The sequence below is a fragment of the Lutra lutra genome, chromosome 7 (genome assembly GCF_902655055.1).
Source record: "Lutra lutra chromosome 7, mLutLut1.2, whole genome shotgun sequence".
In the NCBI taxonomy this organism is placed as follows: Eukaryota; Metazoa; Chordata; class Mammalia; order Carnivora; family Mustelidae; genus Lutra; species Lutra lutra.
The window spans coordinates 27,265,709-27,284,232 of record NC_062284.1 but is presented as its reverse complement, the minus strand read 5'-3'; the positions used below and the strand labels follow the sequence as shown (position 1 = coordinate 27,284,232).

General features: G+C 36.7%; 1 protein-coding gene across 8 annotated transcripts in view; it reads left to right on the top strand.

Annotated features, from left to right (window-relative positions):
- Window positions 1-18,524, top strand: part of HERC2 (HECT and RLD domain containing E3 ubiquitin protein ligase 2) — a 237,320-nt gene that overhangs the window by 74,231 nt on the left and 144,565 nt on the right. For all 8 annotated transcript variants that reach the window (XM_047735659.1, XM_047735658.1, XM_047735652.1 and 5 more), the window contains 3 exons: window positions 8,082-8,333; window positions 14,543-14,736; window positions 17,451-17,651. In XM_047735659.1, coding sequence (XP_047591615.1) covers window positions 8,082-8,333; window positions 14,543-14,736; window positions 17,451-17,651 — 647 coding nt within the window. The remainder of the gene's footprint in view (window positions 1-8,081; window positions 8,334-14,542; window positions 14,737-17,450; window positions 17,652-18,524) is intronic.

The window sequence follows — 18,524 nt, the reverse complement described above, 5'->3', positions numbered from 1 at the left end:
CAGGACACTGGGATCATGACCTGAGCAGAAGGCAGCTGCTTAACCAACTGAGCCACCCAGGCGTCCCGGATTACTTCTTTTTAAAAAATATTTATTTATTTACTCATTTCAGAGATTGAATTTAGTGATTCATCAGTTGCATATAACACCCAGAGCTCATTACATCCAGTACCCTTAATGCCCATCACCAATTACTCCATTCCCCCACCCACCTCCCCTCCAGCAAACTTCAGTTTGTTTCCTATAGTTAAGAGTCTTTTATGGTTTGTATCCATCTCTGATTTCCTCTTATTTTTTTCTTCCCTTGCTATGTTCATCTGTTTTGCTTCTTAAATTCCATGTATGAGTGAAATAATCTGGTATTTGTTCATTTCTGACTGACTTATTTTGCTTAGCATAATACCCTCAAGTTTCATCGACATCTTTGCAAATGGCAAGATTTCATTCTTTTTGATGGTGGAGTAATAATTCCATTGCATATATATACCACATCTTCTTTATCCATTCATCTCTTGATAGACATATGGGCTCTTTCCATAGTTTGGCTATTGTGGATGTTGCTGCTATAAACATTGGGGTGCATGTGCCCCTTCCAGTGACTATGTTTGTATCCTCTGAATAAATACCTAGTAGTGTGATTGCTGGATTGTAGGGTAGCTGTATTTTTAACTTCTTGAGGAACCTCCAGTATATTTTCCAGAGTGGCTACACAGTTTGCATTCCCACTAATAGTGTAAAAGTGTTCCCATTTCTCCATATTCTCACCAACATCTGTTGTTTCCTGAGTTGTTAATTTTAGCCATTCTGACTGGTATAGGGTGGTTCTTATTATGGTTTTGATCTATATTTCCCTGATACCAAGTGATGTTAAGTGTTTTTTACATGTGTCTATTGGCCATTTGTACGTCTTCTTTGGAGAAATGTCTGTTCACTTCTTCTACCCATTTCTTGATTGGATTATTTGTTCTTTGGGTATTGGTTTGATAAGTTACAGATTTTGGATACCAGCCTTTTATCTAAAATGTCATTTGCAAATAGTATTTGGATAGGGATGGCATTAAATGTGTAGATTGCTTTTAGATAGCATGGATATTTTCATAGTATTTTATTCTTCCAATCCATGAGCATGGAATGTTTTTCCATTTCTTTGTGTCTTCCTCAGTTTCTTTCATGAGTATTCTATAGTTTTCAGAGTACAGATCTTTTACCTCTGGTTAGGCTTATTCCTAGGGATCTTATGGTTTTTGGTGCAATTGTGGTATTGATTCCTTGATTTCTTCTTCTTCTCCTTCATTGTTAGTGTATGGAAAAGCAACTGACTTCTGTGCATTGGTTTTATATCCTGCTACTCTCTGCTGAATTCCTGTATAAGTTCTAGCAATTTTTGGGTGGAGTCTTTTGTGTTTTCTACATAGAGTATCATGGCATCTGTGAAGAGTAAGAGTAAGAGTTTGACTTCTTTGCTGATTTGGGGTCTTGATCTCAAAAGATCAAGGTAATACTGGCCTCATAGAATGAGTTTAGAAGTTTTCCTTCCATTTCTGTTTTTTAACCAGCTTCAGAAGAATAGGTATTAATCTTTCTTAAATGATTGACAGAATCCCGCTGTGAGGCCACCTGGACTTGGACTCTTCTTTGTTGGGAGATTTTTGATTGCTGCTTGGGTTTCTTTCCTGGTTACAGGTGTGTTCAGGTTTTCTATTTCTTCCTGTTTCAGTTTTGGTAGTTTTCATGTTTAGGAGTGCATCCGTTTCTTCCAGATTGCCATATTTGTCAGCATATATTTGCCCATGATATGCTCTTATAATTGTATGTTTTCGGTGTTGGTTGTGATCTCTCCTCTTTCATATATGATTTTATTTATTTGGGTCCTTTCTCTTTTCTTATTGATAAGGCTGGCCAAGGGTTTATTGATCTTACTAATTCTTTCAAAAAACCAGCATTTAATTTCATTGATCTCTTCTACTGTTCTTGACTTATATTTCATTGATTTCTGCTCTGGTCTTATTATTTTTTTCCTCCTGCTGGATTTAAGTTTCATTTGCTGTTCTTTTTCCAACTCCTTTAGGGTAAAGTTAGATTGTGTGTATAAGACTTTTCTTGTTTCTTGAGAAAGACCTGTTTTGCTATATCCTTTCCTCTTAGGACTGCCTTTGCTGCATCCCAGAATATGTGAGCTATTGTGTTTTCATTTTCATTTGCTTCAATGTATTTTTTAATTGTTCTTTAGTTTCCTGGTTGTCCCATTCATTCTTTAGTAGGTTGCTCTTTAACCTCCGTGTATCTGTGTTCCTTCTAAATCTTAGCTTGTGATTGAGTTCAAGTTTTAAAGCATGTGGTTTGAAAATATGCATGGTATAATCTCAGTCTTTTGGTTCTAGTTGAGACCCGATTTGTGATGCAATATGTGATCTATTCTGGAGAATGTTCCATGTGCTCTTGAAAGAAATGCTTTAGGATGAAATCCTCTGAATATTTCTGTTAAATCCCTCTGGTCCAGTGTGCCATTCAAAGCCCTTGTTTCCTTGTTGATCTACTTAGATGATCTTTCCTCTCTGTGAGTGGGGGAGTTAAAGTCCCTTACTTTATTGTATTATTATCATCATGAAAGTGTTTCTTTAATTTTGTTATTAATTGGCTTATATATTTGCCTGCTCCCAATGTAGGGGCATAAATATTTACAACTGTCAGATCTTCTTGTTGGATAGACCCTTTTATTATGAATCATTGTCCTTCCTCATCTCTTATTATAGTCTTTGGTTTAAAATCTAGTTTGTGTGGTATAAAGATGGCCACCCTAGTTTTCTTTTGATGTTCATTTGCATGATAAATGATTCTCTAACCTCTCACTTTCAATTTGGATGTGTCTTTGGGTCTAAAATGAGTCTCTTATAGACAGCATATTGATGGGTCTTTTTTTTTTTTTAATCCATTCTGATACCTTATGTTTTTTGATTGGAGCAGTTAGTCTTTTTTTATATTCAGAGTAATTATTGAAGGATATGAATTTAGTGCCTTTGTATTACCTATAAAGTCGTTGTTTCTGTATATTGTTTCTGTTCCTTTCTGGACTTTGTTACTTTTGGGTTCTCTCTTTGCTCAAGAATCCCCTTTAATATCTCTTGTGGAGCTGGTTTAGTGTTCACAGATTCCTTTAGTTTCTCTTTGTCCTGGTAACTCTTTATCTCTCTTTCTATTCTGAATGAGAGCCTTGCTGGATTAAAGTATTCTTGGCTGCATATTTTTCCCATTTAGCATGCATGTTGAATATATCATGTCAGTCCTTTCCAGCCTGCCAGGTCTCTGTGGACGGGTCTGCTCTCAGCTTTTTTTTTTTTTTTTTTTTTAAATTTTATTTATTTATTTGAGAGCACGACATTGAGAGAGAGCATGAGCGAGGAGAAGATGAGAAGGAGAAGCAGACTCCCCATGGAGTTGGGAGCCTGATGTGGGACTCAATCCCAGGACTCCGGGATCATGACCTGAGCTGAAGGCAGTCGCTAACCGACTGAGCCACCCAGGCGCCCCTGCTCTCAGCTTTTTGTGTCTGCCTTTGTATGTTCAGGACCTCTTGTCCTAGCTGCTTTCAGGATTTTCCTCTTTGTCTCTGAAATTTGCAAGCATCACTGTTAATATGTCAAGGTATTGACCCTGTTTTTATTGATCTTGAAGGGGTTTTCTGGGCATTCTGGACTTGAGTGCCAATTTCCTTCCCCAAATTAGGGAAGTACTTAGCTCTAATTTGTTCAAATGAATTTTTCTGCCCATCTCCCTCCCCCTATCTTCTGGGACCGCCCCCATTATCTGGATATTATTTTGCTTTATGGTATTTGAGTTCTTGAAGTCTTCCTTCATGATCCTGTAGTTCCCCCCCGCCCACCTCGGGTTCCTTATTTTACATGATTTTTCTTATGTATCAGTGACTCACTCTTTTGCCTACTTATCTTGCTGTTTTGAGCCTCCAATTGTGACTGCATCTCAGTAATAGCATTTTAAATTTTGGCCTGAGTAGATTTTACTCTTTTATTTATACAGTAAGGGATTCTCTGTTGTCTTCTATGATTTTTTCAAGCCCTTACCAGTATCTTTATAATTATTGTTTTAAATTCTAGTCCAGACATCTTATTTTATATCTGTATTGATAAAATCCCTGGCAGTGAGTATTACCTCCTGTTCTTTCTTTTGGTGTGAGTTTCTCCATCTTGTTATTATGTTGAGGAAAAAACAGAAGAAAATGAGAGAATAGACAAAAATAACAAAGGAAAAAACAAAACAAACCGGAAGAAACAAAAACAAAGCAAAATAAGAAAAAAATCAAACAAGAACTAAAACAGAACAAAACAATAAACTAGATCTTGGGTGTGTTTTGGTCTGTTTGTTAAAAGAAACTATATCCAATTTAAAAAAAAAAGAAACTATATCCTACAATGGAATATCATGCAACCATCAAAAGAAATGAAATCTTGCCATTTGTAATGACGTGGGTAAAACTAGAGGGTATTCTACTGAGTGAAATAAGTCAATCAGAGAAAGACAATTATCATATGATCTCTCTGATATGAGGAATTGAGGAATTTGAGAGGCAGGACGGGGGGGTTTGGAGGGTAGGGAAGAAAAAAAATGAAACAAGATGAGATTAGGAGGGAGACAAACCTAAGAGACTCTTAATCTCACAAAACAATCTGAGGCTTGCTGGGGGTAGGGGGGGTAGGGAGACGGTGGTTGGTTTATGGACATTGGGGAGGGTATGTGATATGGTGAGTGCTGTGAAATGTGTAAGCCTGATGATCCACAGACCTGTACCCCTGGGGCAAATAATACATTGTATGTTCATAAAAAAAAAAAAAGGAAACTATATCCCAAAATAGCAAAGAAAGATAATTGTATATATATAGAGAAAAATAAAATACAATGAAAGTAAACCAAAAACTTTATATATATATACATATATATATAGTATATATATAAAAATTATTCATTCATCTGTTAAAGGGCAGTAGGTAAAGAAGATGTGGTTGATATATACAAAGGAATATTACTCAGCCATCAGAAAGGATGAATACCCACCATTTGATTGACATGGATGGAACTGGAGGAGATTATGCTAAGTGAAATAAGTAGAGAAAGACAATTATCATATAGTTTCACTCATATGTGGAACATAAGGAATATCACAGAGGACATTAGGGGAAGAAAAACTCAAGGAGGGGAATCAGAGAGGGAGATGACCATGAGAGGACTATGGACTCTGGGAAACAATCTGAGAGTTTCAGAGGGGAGGGAATGAAGGGATGGGTTAACCATGTGATGGGTATTAAGGAGGGCACAGCACTGGCTCTTATACACAAATAATGATCATGGAACACTGCATCAAAATTAATGATGTACTCTATGGTGACTAACAAAAAAAATTAAAATGAGAAAGAATAAAATAATTGAAAAAATAAAATAACTGAATGAAAATAAAGCTGGAAGACGAAAGAATTGAAAAAACCCCACCAATGCTATATACTCTTTCCCTAAGAACCGAAGTTTGCAGCTCTCTATCATCTGTAGACTTGGTGCTATTCAGTTGTTCCTGCTGGTCATTCGGTGAAAGGGCCTTTTGCACCGATTCTCAGGTGCCCTTGTCCTGGTGAAATTTCGCCTCCCTTGCCAGGGTGCTGGGCTCTGTTTAAGTAGCTCTGATTGCGCTTTGTTTAAGTGGTTCTGATTGCACTCTGTGACCCTGTTTTGCTCCTTGAACACTTTAGCACTGATGGCTGGATGAAAGTCGTGGTGCCCGAATCTTTATCCCTAGAGCTGAAAGTTTGTGCCTCTCATCTTCAGTGAACCCTCACAGAAAAGCTATCAATGACTCTGTCTCCCCGGTTTCTGTCCAAACTCTCTTCACTCAGCCTGTGACGGAGTGTTTTTATCCCAGGTATGTGCCGGAGTTTCCGGTCTCCACAAACTTTTATGAACTCCTGAGACTTGGTCCCATGCTGTTCCTCCTGGAAGTTTGTGGGATGTCTTGCTGAGCTTCTGCCTTTTGCCGAGACCCTGTCCAGAGAGTGGTTGTGTGACTATGCAGCAGTCCATAGTTTACTGTTTACAGTTTATAGCAACACACAGCAGAAGGCTGGCATCTAGACTTGCTGTTTTCATTCTGCTTCCCCACTCTGCTGCCTTGAACTCTGCCACACTCAGCTACTCCCATTCTTCCTGTGGCCCCGGGGATCCTTAGACTATGCTGTCCCACTTGGGATTCCAATCTGCTTTGCCATCTGAGTGCCTTTAATCCAGGGATGTCCCCATTGTAGCAGACTCCTAAAATTTCCAATTTTGCATCCTACTGCTTTTAATACTTTGCAGTAGCCTTCTTAAGCAGGCTCCTTCCTCTCTGCAGTTTTCTCAAATATATCATCCTGGATGCCAAGTCTCCGTACCTCCTACCTTCCAAAAAGTGGTTGCTTTTCTATTTGTAGAATTGTAGCATTTCTTTTCTCAGATCTCTTTTCACAGGTGTTCAGAATGATTTGATAACTATCTAGCTGAATTCCAGGGACCAGACAAACTTAGGGTCCGCTACTCCTCCACCATCTTAACTCCCCTCCCTGGGGATTTCTTTAGTGAGAAGAGAAAGGATATTTTGAGCATTTTCATGCCCACATAGGACCCCCTCACCTAAAAGGGATAGACATGGAGGCATCTTTCTGCTATTGTAAGTCTTTGAGAAAAGATGGTCTCATCTGTCATCTGAAGTTCTCTTCTTCTGACATGAAGCTTTCAATTTGACATCTTACTGTTTTTAAGTCTCTACTGTTGAGTGATTGATAGATTTTATAAACCTCTTACCAGAAAGTCTTTCCTTAAATAAGCCTTATTATTGTTCTTGAATTCTTTGTGTGAAAACTGCTATGTAAGTAAAGCTGTGTGAAGTTTGACTAAGTTGCTGTGATTGGTAACTATGCATGCTGTTTACCTAACATGGTGTTTGGTCATATAGGGAAAGGTCCCTGCTACATTACTGTATTTTGAAACTATTGATATAGTAGAAGCATCCTGACCTGTGAGATCTGGTTCTGGGGTGTCAGGGTCATTGAAAACATTGGAGAAAGTGGGAATTGCCAGCTGAACTATGTGAACAACAGGCATTTTGTAAGACATATAAGTGTATACACATTCTCTGATGTTTGTGTGTGGGTTTGTTGCATTGAGCATTGGTGTGTTTATGTCAATGACCACCCACTAGTGTATCATCTACAATTTTAGATCAGGGATTGGCTGTTTTTGCAAATAGACTTGTATTAGAATGCCACCTTGCTTACTAATTGTCTGTGGCTGCTTTCCTGTGACAGTGGAACGCTTGGATACTTGTGACAGAGATCACATTGTCCACAAAGCCTAAAAAAATATTTACCATCTGAACTTTAACAAAAAAGTTTGTTGATCTTTAGTTTAGATTATTTAAAATAGAATTTCTTTTTTCTTACTTTTACAATTTTTAGCAGTTTTTTTTAGTAATTCACATTTATTACATTTTTGCAGAGTTTTTAGCTTAGTTATCAGAGTTGAAAGAATGCAACCACACTTCTGTAATTTGTTTTATCCCTTTATGTAATATTTAACTAGATTATGCTAACAAATGTTATTGGAAATAAATGCTGTCATGCAGTTAACTTGTGGTGAGCATGACAGGAACAGTGTGTGGGCAGACCTGAGAGACAGTGGTCAGGGAGCTGTAACTTTTTGTGGTGGGTCAAGTTAAGGTATTTTATGGAGGCAGTGGAGTTTTTGTTCTGTTTTCACTACTAGCTTGAACTGAACCCAGTTGTTGAGCCCAAACTAGTAAGGGTCAGGACTTTATTATTCTTTTAGCTAAAACAAAAAGAAAACCCAGCTATCCTTTTCTTAATTGCTTCTGTATCAACCTGAAGTATCAACTAGATTTCATTTGGTCAGAAGTCACCTGTGTAGTGTTAACTAAATATATTAGTGGTCTAGGTTTGTTATGGGTTATATTGAGTATTTTCAGCCATTTAAAAGTTGCATTAAGATATACAGTTACTTTTACTGAAATATATTTGTGTTTTTTTTAGGTCAAGTGTGGTCTTGGGGAGATGGTGACTATGGGAAATTGGGCAGAGGTGGTAGTGATGGCTGCAAAACACCAAAGCTTATTGAAAAGCTTCAGGATTTGGATGTTGTGAAGGTTCGATGTGGAAGTCAATTTTCTATAGCTCTGACAAAAGATGGCCAAGTTTATTCATGGGGAAAAGGTGACAACCAGAGACTTGGGCATGGAACAGAAGAACATGTTCGTTATCCCAAACTCTTGGAAGGCTTGCAAGGTGAGTGCAAAATGTAAACTTTTAAAACTCTTTGAAGCTTTTTCTTTAGTAATCTTTTAAAGTTTGCAGGTTTTTCTTTTTTTTTTTAACCTAATATTTCATGAATGACTTATCATTAGAAGGCTTTTACCCACATTTTCGTAGGTATGGATAATAATGGAAAGTAGTTTATCTCTATTAAAAAAATGGTGTAGGACACCTCAGTGGCTCAGTCCATTAAGTGTCTGCCCTTGGCTCAGGTCGTGTTCCCAGAGGCCTGCGATTAAGTCCCACATCGGGCTCCCTGCTCTGCGGGAAGCCTGCTTCTCCCTCTGCCTCTACCTCTCTCTCTCTGTCTCTCTTGAATAAAATATTTTTTAAAAAATGGTGTAGAATTATTCTCACCAGATTTCATTTGAAACTCATTCAATTTTACTAATATTGGTAAGTCCTTTTTGTGGCAGGCGTCTTTTCATCATTAAGTAAGCTGGCCTTAGTGAAGTTAACTTCTATCGGTGAGGTTACCAGTAATTATACTGGAGGTATGGCTAAGATGATAGATAACGCATGGTGCTGTGGGAGCATAGTAGGAGATAAGATTGGTGTGCTTGGAGTGGTCTCATTTGAACTTATGATGGGTAAATCCTGCTTGTTTGGTTTCAAGGGCATCCAGGATGCATTCTAGATAGAATGGGAGCCAAGGCATGTAGGTGTACTTTGAAGATGCCTTCTTAAGTATGGGAGAGGTTGGTAATAGGTGTATCAGGTAGCCTGTAGTGCTAGAGGGGGTGGCCAGACTGTTTTTTAAAGGAGTAGATGGTAAGTATTTTAGGTTTGAGTATCATACATTGTATGTCTCAACTACTCTTTCTGGTGTTGTAGCCCAAAAGGATCCATAGACAATATATAAATTTAAAGACATGGGCCTGGTTGTACTGTAGTACAAATTCATTCACAAAAACGGCCCTTGGCCTGTATTTGCATGAGGGATGGAGCTTGTTGAATCCCTGAACTAGATTCTACTTTGTTTATGTTTTTGCTTGTTTGTCAAGGGACTTTGGAATTGAGACTTTTACATGGGACTTGCTTGTTCCTTTCACCACCATCATTATTTTAAAACATAGTAATACCTTGGGGTACCTGGGTGGCTCAGTTAGTTAAGTGTCTGACTCTTGGTTTTGGCTCAGGTCATGATCTCAGGGTCATGAGATTGGAGCCCCCACAGTGGGCTCTGTGCTTGACAAGGAGTCTGCTTGAGATTCCCTCTCTTCCTCTCTCCGCCTCTCCCTGCTTGCACATGCATGTGCTTTCTCCCTCTCTCTAAAAAAATTAAATCATAAAATCTTTAAAACATATTAATACCAAGAAGATATTATAGTATTTGTTATTTTCTAAGTTTCTGAGATAAGTTGTAGGGTAATACAGTTGGTGGAGCTGTGTTTGAATTTTGTTATGTATGTTATGGAGCTGTGTTTGAATTTTGTTAGCCTTTTTGTTTATAAATTTTTTTCACTTAGTAGAGGAAATCTGCTTCTTCAGCTACACTTATTAGATACAGAGATGAAATATGTTAATATGAAAGCATGTAAATGATTGATGGTACAGTCATTTTGGCCATCACTTATGTCAGCGTATGATAAGCTCAAGATAGAATTGTTCTCCTTACTCTGGTAGAGTTTTGTAGCTGGATTACTTTTGATATTGACATTTTTGAAAACATCCCTTGTGTTGGTAATGTTAGATTTACTTTTTAGCAAAAATATAATACTTTAATACTATTTAAATAGGAAAAAATGTACTTGTATCATTTCCCTGCAGAGAAAAAGATTTTGTTTTAGAAAACTTTGTTAATGAAGATAGCTCACAACCTGGGCTATAAAGCACATGTTAACATATTTAAAAGAAGAGAGTTCAAACAATGTCTGGTTTCAGACTACAAGGGAATTAAACTAAAAATTGTATCAGAAAGATAGTTGGAAAATCCCCAAATATGTGGAGATTAAACAACAAACTTCCAAATAACACATGGTCAAACCAAAATCTTAAGAGAAATTTTAAAATATTTTGAACTAAATGAAAATGAGAACAACTTACCAAAATTTGTGGGATGCAGTGAAAGCAGTGCTTAGAAGGAAATTTATAGCATTGAAAGCGTATGTTAGAAAAGAAGAAAAATCTAAAGTAAGTAATCTTTGTGTACAGGAAAGAAAACCATAAATAAAATGTAAAGCCTGGATGGCTCAGTTGGTTAAGCATCTGACTCTTGATATTGGCTCAGGTCATGATCTCAGGGTTGTGAGATTGAGCCCCACATTGGGCTCTGCACTGGGCATGGAGCCTGCTTAAGATTCTCTCTCTTCCTCTCTCTCTGCATCCCTCCTCTCTCAAAACAACAACAACAACAACAACAACAATGAAAACAAACCACTAAAATGTAAAAGCAACCTATAGAATATAGAATGGGAGAAAACATTTATAAATCATATATCTGATAAGGGGTTAATATCCAAAATATATAAAGGACTCTTAAAATTCAGTGGCAAAACAAAAACCTACCCCATAGCCAATTTTATTAAAAATCAGGAAGAGGATCTGAGTAGACATTTTTCCAAAGATGAGTTCTAGATGGCTGGCAGGTACATGAAAAAGGTGCTCAACATTATTAATCATCAGAGAAATGCACATCAAAACTACAGGTGAGAGAACACTTCAAACCTGTTTGAATGGCTATTATCAAAAAGACAAAGTGTTGGTGAGGATGTGGAGAAAAAGAAACTGTTGTGTAATGTTGATGGGAATGTAAATTGGTATAGCAACTGTAGAAAACAGTAAGGAGGCTTCACAAAAAATTAAAAAGAGAACTACCAGATGATTCTGTAATTCCACTCCTGGGTGTTTATCTGAAGGAAGTAAATATGCGAACTCAGAAAGGTATTGGCATCCTCATGTTTGTTGCAGCATTATTCACAGTAACCAAGATATGGAAACAGCCTAAGTGTCCCATTGATAGTTGAGTAGATAAAGGAAATATAGTATATACATATGATGGAATATTATTCAGCCATAAAAAAGAAGGTAATGCTACCATTTGTGTTAACATGGATGGACCTTGAGGGCATTATGCTAAATAAATAGGTTAGATAGAGACAGATAAACACTGTATAATTCTACTTGTATGTGAAATAAAAAAAAAAAACAACCCAAACCCCCCCCAAACCCCAACAAACTCATAGATGCTGGGAATAGATTGGTGGTTGCCAGAGGTGGGGATTGCAGGGGGTGGGTAAAGTGGGTGAAGGTGGTCGGAAAGTACAAATTTCTAGTTGTGAAATAAGTCCTGCAGATATAATATACAGCATGGTGACTGTAGCTATTAACACCTCATTGTATATTTGAAAGTTTCCAAGAGAACAGATCTTAAAAGCTCTCATCACTAGAAAAAAAATTTGTGATCATGTATGGTTATAGATGTTAAAAAAATATCAATAGTCTAAGTTTCCGCCTTAGGTAACTAGATATCGGAGAGCAAATTGAATCCAAAATTAGAAGTAAAGAAATAATGAGAATTAGAGAAGAAATCAATGAAATTGAAAACAGAAAATCAATAGAGAAGATCAAGGAAACCTAAAGCTTGTTCTTTGACAAGATTAATAAAGTCAGTATACTTTAGGCTAAGAAAAAAGGAAAACATGGCACAAATTACTAATATCAGAAATGAAAGAGAAGACATTACTACAGATCCTGTTAACATTGTAGAGGTGATAAAGGAATACTAAGAACAACTCTATGCCCACAAATTTGGTAACTTTGATGAAATGAACCATTTTTAAAAGACACAATTTGCCAAAATTCATACAAGAAGAAATAACAGATTGAATAGGCTTACATCTCTTAAAGAAATTAAGTCAACGGGGCGCCTGGGTGGCTCAGTGGGTTAAGCCGCTGCCTTCGGCTCAGGTCATGATCTCAGGGTCCTGGGATCGAGCCCCGCATCGGGCTCTCTGCTCAGCAGGGAGCCTGCTTCCTCCTCTCTCTCTGCCTGCCTCTCTGCCTGCTTGTGATCTCTCTCTGAATAAATAATAAAATCTTTGAAAAAAAAAAAAAGAAAAATTAAGTCAATAATTAATGACTTTCCAAAACAGAAAGCATGAGGCCCAGATGGGTTTATTGGTGAATTCTACCAAAAATTTAAGGAAGAAATTATACCAGTTCTCTATAATATCTTTCAGAGGATAGAAGCAAAGGGAATACTTCTTAATTCATTCTGCAAGGCCAGCATTACCCTAATACCAAAGCCAGACAAAAATATTACTAGAAAAGAAAATTGCAGACCAACATCTCTCGTGAATATAGATGTAAAAATCCTCAACAAAATATTAGCAAATTAAATTCAACAATGTATAGAAAGAATTAAACATCACCACCAAATTGAATTTATTCTACATATGCAATGCTGGCTAGTTCGACATGCAAAAACCAATTAATGTAATCCATGGAATTGAGAGAGTAAGAAGAAAAATCACATGAGCATATTAATAGCTGCAGAAAAGCATTTGGTAAAATTCAGTACCTGTTCATGATAAAAACTTTCAGCAAACTAGGAATGGAGAGAACTTCATAAACTTGATAAAGAATATCTATAAAAATCCTACAGCTAATGTCATACTTAGTGGTGAGAAACTTGAAGCTTTCCCACTAAGATAAAGTACAAGGGGAAGATGTCTCATCTCATTGTTTCTTTTCAAAATCATACTGGAAGTTCTAGCTAATGCAACAAAACAGCAAAAGGATATTAAAGGTATACAGATTGAGAAGGAAGAAACAAAACTATCTTTGTTCACAGATGACATGAATGTTTATGTAGAAAATCTGAAATGATCAACAAAAAAACTGGAAGTAATAAATGATTATAGCAGACTTGCAGGATACAGAGTCACTTGGTATATACCTTAGTTCCTATATACCAGCAACTAAGAAGTGGATTTTGAAATTAAAACAAAATACCATTTACATTAGTATTAAAAAAGTGAGATACATAGGTTTAATTCTAACAAAGTATAAGACCTTTATGAGGAAAATTACAAAACTGATGAATGAGATCGAAGGAGAACTAATAAATTGAGAGATATTCTGTGTTCATGAGTAGGAAGACTGAACACTAATTTCTTTCTATTTTGATCTATACATTTAATGCAAGACAAACTGATTCTAAATTTTATGTGGAAAGACAAAAGACCTAGAATAGCTAACACATTATTGAAAGAGAAAGGCAGGTTGAGGACTGACACTACCCAACTTCAAGACTTACTATAAAGCTGTAGTAATAAGAAAGCATGGCATTGGGGCGCCTGGGTAGCTCAGTGGTCATCCCTTCAGCTCAGGTCATGGTCCCGGGATCCTGGGATCAAGCCCTGCATCGGGCTCTCTGCTCAGTGGGGGGAGCCTGCTTCCCCCTCTCTCTCTGCCTGCCTCTCTGCCTACTTGTGATGTCTATCTGTCAAATAAATAAATAAAATCTTTATATATATAAAAAAAGCATGGCATTGACTAAAGTATATACAAATAGATCATTGGAACAAAATAGCTGAGAAATAGACCTGCATAAGTATAGTTAATTGATTTTTGAGAAGGGAGCCAAAGCAATACAATGAAGCAAAGGTAGCTTTTTCAACAAATGGTTTTGGAACAAGTAGACATTCACATGCCAAAAACAAAAAGAACAAAAATCCAAAAAAAACAAAAAGAAACAGTGAATAATTGATCATGGGTGAGGCTATGCATGTGTTGGGGTGAGAAGTATATGGGAAATCTCTGTGCCTTTTTCTCAGTTTTGCTGTGAACCTAAAAATATTCTAAAAATAGAAAGTCTCAGTGAGGCAAAAAGAATATACTTTGCGTGATTATACCTTGGGACAAGAGAATATGATTTAATGATTAATTAAAATACAGTTGTCTCTTTCTGAATGAAAATCTGAATAAGGAGAAGAAAGTATGAAAAGTATGAAAAGATCCTTTTCATACCTTAGTATTATTTAATATTCAGGCTGTAGGTCTTAATAAATTGTAGCTAGTAGATATAATGGGTTTTAATAACATACATGAAGCAGATGAATTATACAAAATATTAAAGCTATGAATTATCCTTTAGAAGTTGACATTAAATACCTCCTTACCTGAATGACCTACAGAAGTCAGGTGTGAAGCTGTATTGCATCACTGTTTCCTCCTAGGGAAGAAGGTAATTGATGTGGCTGCAGGCTCCACCCACTGCCTGGCTCTGACTGAGGACAGCGAGGTCCATAGCTGGGGGAGCAACGACCAGTGCCAGCACTTTGACACTTTGCGTGTGACCAAGCCAGAACCTGCCGCACTGCCAGGACTGGATACCAAACACATAGTTGGAATTGCCTGTGGACCTGCTCAGGTACTGAGTAAATGATGTGGTTAGATATTTTGTGGAATTTTGTCTTCCTGTCCTTCATTGCTAGTATGTAGAAATAGCATTGACTTGTGTGTGTTATCCTTATATCCTGTAGTTGCAGTCAGTATGATGTTGAAGAGTGGTGAGAGGGAATGCATTTAGTCTTTCACCATTTGCTAGGATGTTAGCTGTAGGATTTTTTTTTTTAGTATATGCTTTATCAGATTAAGAAAGTTTCCTTTAACTCCTACTTCTTTTTTTTTTAACTTTATTTTTTCAGGGTTGCCTGGGTGGCTCAGTGGGTTAAAGCCTCTGCCTTTGGCTCGGGTCATGATCCCAGAGTCCTGGGATCAAGCCCACATCAGGCTCTCTGCTCAGCAAGGAGCCTGCTTCCCCCTCTCTCTCTGCCTGCTGCTCTGCCTACTTGTGATCTCTGTCTGTCAAATAAATAAATAAAATCTTTAAAAAAACAAAACAAAAAAACTTTATTTTTCAGTGTTCCAAGATTCATTGTTTATGCATCACACCCAGTGCTCCATGCAATTCATGCTCTCCTTAATACCCACCTACCAGGCTCACCCAACCCCCAACTTACCTCCTTCTTTGAAAGTTTTTTTCTAATACTGAATGGATGCTTAATTTTGTCAATGCTTTTTTCTTCTCAAAGGATATGATCATGTAGTTTTCCTTCTTTAGTCTGTTTATATGGTAGAATATGTTAATTGCTTTTCAAATATTGATCAGACCTTGCATTACTGAGATAACCCCACTTGGTTATTTCTTATATATTGCTTTATTTGATTTACTAATTACATTGTTGAGGATATTTTCTGCTGATGATCATCAGAGGTAATTGGTTTGTGGATTTTTTTTGTGTGTGGTGTGTGTGGTTTTATACTGTATGTCTTTTATCTGGGTAAAATTGGCCTTATGACAAAATATTGACAGGTGTTCCTTTCTCTTATTTTCTAGAAGGGATTGTGTAGAATTAGTGTTATTTCTTCTTTACATGTTTTTTTGCGAATCCATCTGAGCCAAGAGATTTCTTTCTCAGAGATTTTAAGTAAATTGTTCCTTAAGAGATACAGAGCTAATATTTAGAATTTTTTTTTTCTTGAGTGGGTTTTCTTGGTTTGTGGCACTCAAGGAGTTGTTCCATTTCATCTAAGTTGTCTGATTTTTGTGTATGAAGTTTTCCTTAGTATTCATTTACTAATCTTCGAAGTCTTTGGGGGTCTGCATAACATTGTATTGGTAGTTTTCTTCTTATTTCTCTTTGCCAGTTTTACCTAGAGGTTTATCCATTTATTGATCTTTTTAAAGAACTAGATCTTAGTTTCATTAATTTTCCCTTTGTTTTTTGTTTTCTGTTTCATTGGTTATTCTCTTGTCTTTGTTATTTTTCCCCCCTTCAGCTTGCTTTGGGTTCATTTTATTCTTTTTTTTGTTGCTTCAGCTTAGGTTAATTTTAGACCCTTCTTCTTTTGTAATATTTAGCAGCTGCTGCTATAAATTCCTTCTAAGCATTGCTTTAATTGCACCCACACATTTTGATGTATTTTCATTTTTGTTCAGTTCAAATTCTCTAGTTTCTCTTGAGAATTGCTCTATGACCTATGGATTATTGTGTCATTTAATTTCAAAGTATTTTGAGATTGTTCTGTTACTATTCTGTTACTGATTTCTAGTTTAATTTCTGGTGGTGAGAGAATAGACTAAGTGATTTCAGTTCTTCTAGATTTGTTCAGATTTGTTTTATGTGTCAGGATATGTTCCCTTATTAATTTATTAAGTTAATGTTAATTATTAAGTTAATGTTCAGTGTGTGTGTTTGAAAGAATTGTGTATTTATGTTGATGTGTTTTGCTGTTGTTGGGTGAAGTGTTCTATAATGTCAGTTAAATTCCATTCATTGATGGTATTACTCTATTCTACACCCTTGCTGATTTTCTGTCTCTTTCTAGGAGGCTAGTGTTTGTATTTCCAAGTATAATTATGTATTTCTCCCTGTCTTTTTTCAGTTGTCAGTTTTTTAAAATATTAGTGCTTTTGGTCATTAAAAAAATTATGGTTGCACTGTGCAGTGGCGTTAAGTATATTCATGAAATTGTATAACTGTCACTGCTGTCTATCTCCAGAATCTTTCATCATCCTAAATAGAAACTCTGTACCCATTAAACAATTACTCTTCATTTCTCCTTCCCCCTGGTCCCTGGTAGCCTCAAAATTATTTTCTGTTTCTGTGAATTTGCCTATTGAAGATACCTCTTATAGGGGCGCCTGGGTGGCTCAGTGGGTTAAAACCTCTGCCTGGTCCCTGGGATCGAGCCCCGCATTGGGCTCTCTGCTCAGCAGGGAGTCTGCTTCCTTTTCTCCTGATAAATAAATAAGATAAATAAGATAAATAAAATCTTAAAAAAAAAGATACCTCTTATAAATGGAATCATATAATATTTGACCTTTGGTGTCTAACTTCTTTCATTTCATATTTTCAAAGTTGATCCATGTTGTAGCATGTTTCAGGATTTTATTCTTTGTAAAGGATTAATAATATTCCATTGTATTTATAGCCTACATTTTGTTCATTTATTCCTCCTTCGTGGACTCATGAGTTGTACCTTTTGGCTGTTGTGAATAATGATAGTGAATCTCTCCTGTGAAACAGTCTAAGAGCTGAATGTGTAGATTCATTTTAGTTTCTTATGATTCTTCAATAGAGTTTTGCTTGGTCATCTTGTTCTGAGTGGTCCATTGGCCTCCGTGTCCCATTTGTGGTAGACATCTGCTCAATGACTTTTGAGCAGCTGGACCTCCTATTGCGTCAAGTGAGTGAAGGGATGGATGGCACTGCTGACTGGCCTCCACCTCAAGAGAAAGAGTGCATGGCTGTGGCAACGCTGAATCTTCTGCGACTTCAGGTATTAATGATTTCCTTTCCTCTGCTTCCCTTTGTAAGTGTCTTAGGTCTTTGTAATAATGTTTCTGTATATTGAAGGGAATGGGTTTTAGCCTGTTAAGTGAACTGCTAATGAAAATTTTAAATTATTTGTGTTTAGATTACTTAGATTAGGTTATTTAGATTATGACGGAGTATAATTTATATGAGGTTTAAAAAATCAGTCTAGTTATCTTAAGTTTATTCTGGAAGTCAGTCTTTGCATGCAGGTAAGTATCTATGTATGGATTGTATTATTTCCGCAGTAATCAGCTTGTTTGCATTCATAGTGGAGTCAGTCTTGAATTTACTGTTCTTCTGTGTGGAGCAACAACTGGATGAGGCAGTAGATAATTGAGAGACCAGCTGAATGTGCTAGCCAATCTCTGGAGTATGAAAGTTCAACACAGTCAGCTTGGGCTCCCTCCAGTAGAACCTCCACTTTGTTACAGGGAAGGTTGAGGTTAAAAGTCAAAATAAGAAAAGCAACAAAAATATTTTCCTTCCTCCCTTCCTTCCTTCTTTCCTTCCTTCCTTCCTTCCTTCTGTAAAACTATAGCTGAAATCTTTGGTCATCCCATTTTTCTTGGTAATAAAATCTATGACTTAATGTCAAGAGACTGGTCTTTTTTAACAAAGTAATTTTTCCCTTTCTAATACAGGATTTCTATGTAACCAATCGTGTCCCCCTCTGCTCTCTCCCCATTTTTGCCTTGTTTCTAAAAAGCACATAGATGAATATTATGTTTAGTTACATTAATCAAAATAACAGAAGTTTGGAGAGTACTTCTCTTTCCCAAAAGTCTTCTGTAGGAGCTCATTTTTTAGGCCCATTGTGGTCCCCTTCATGAATCTA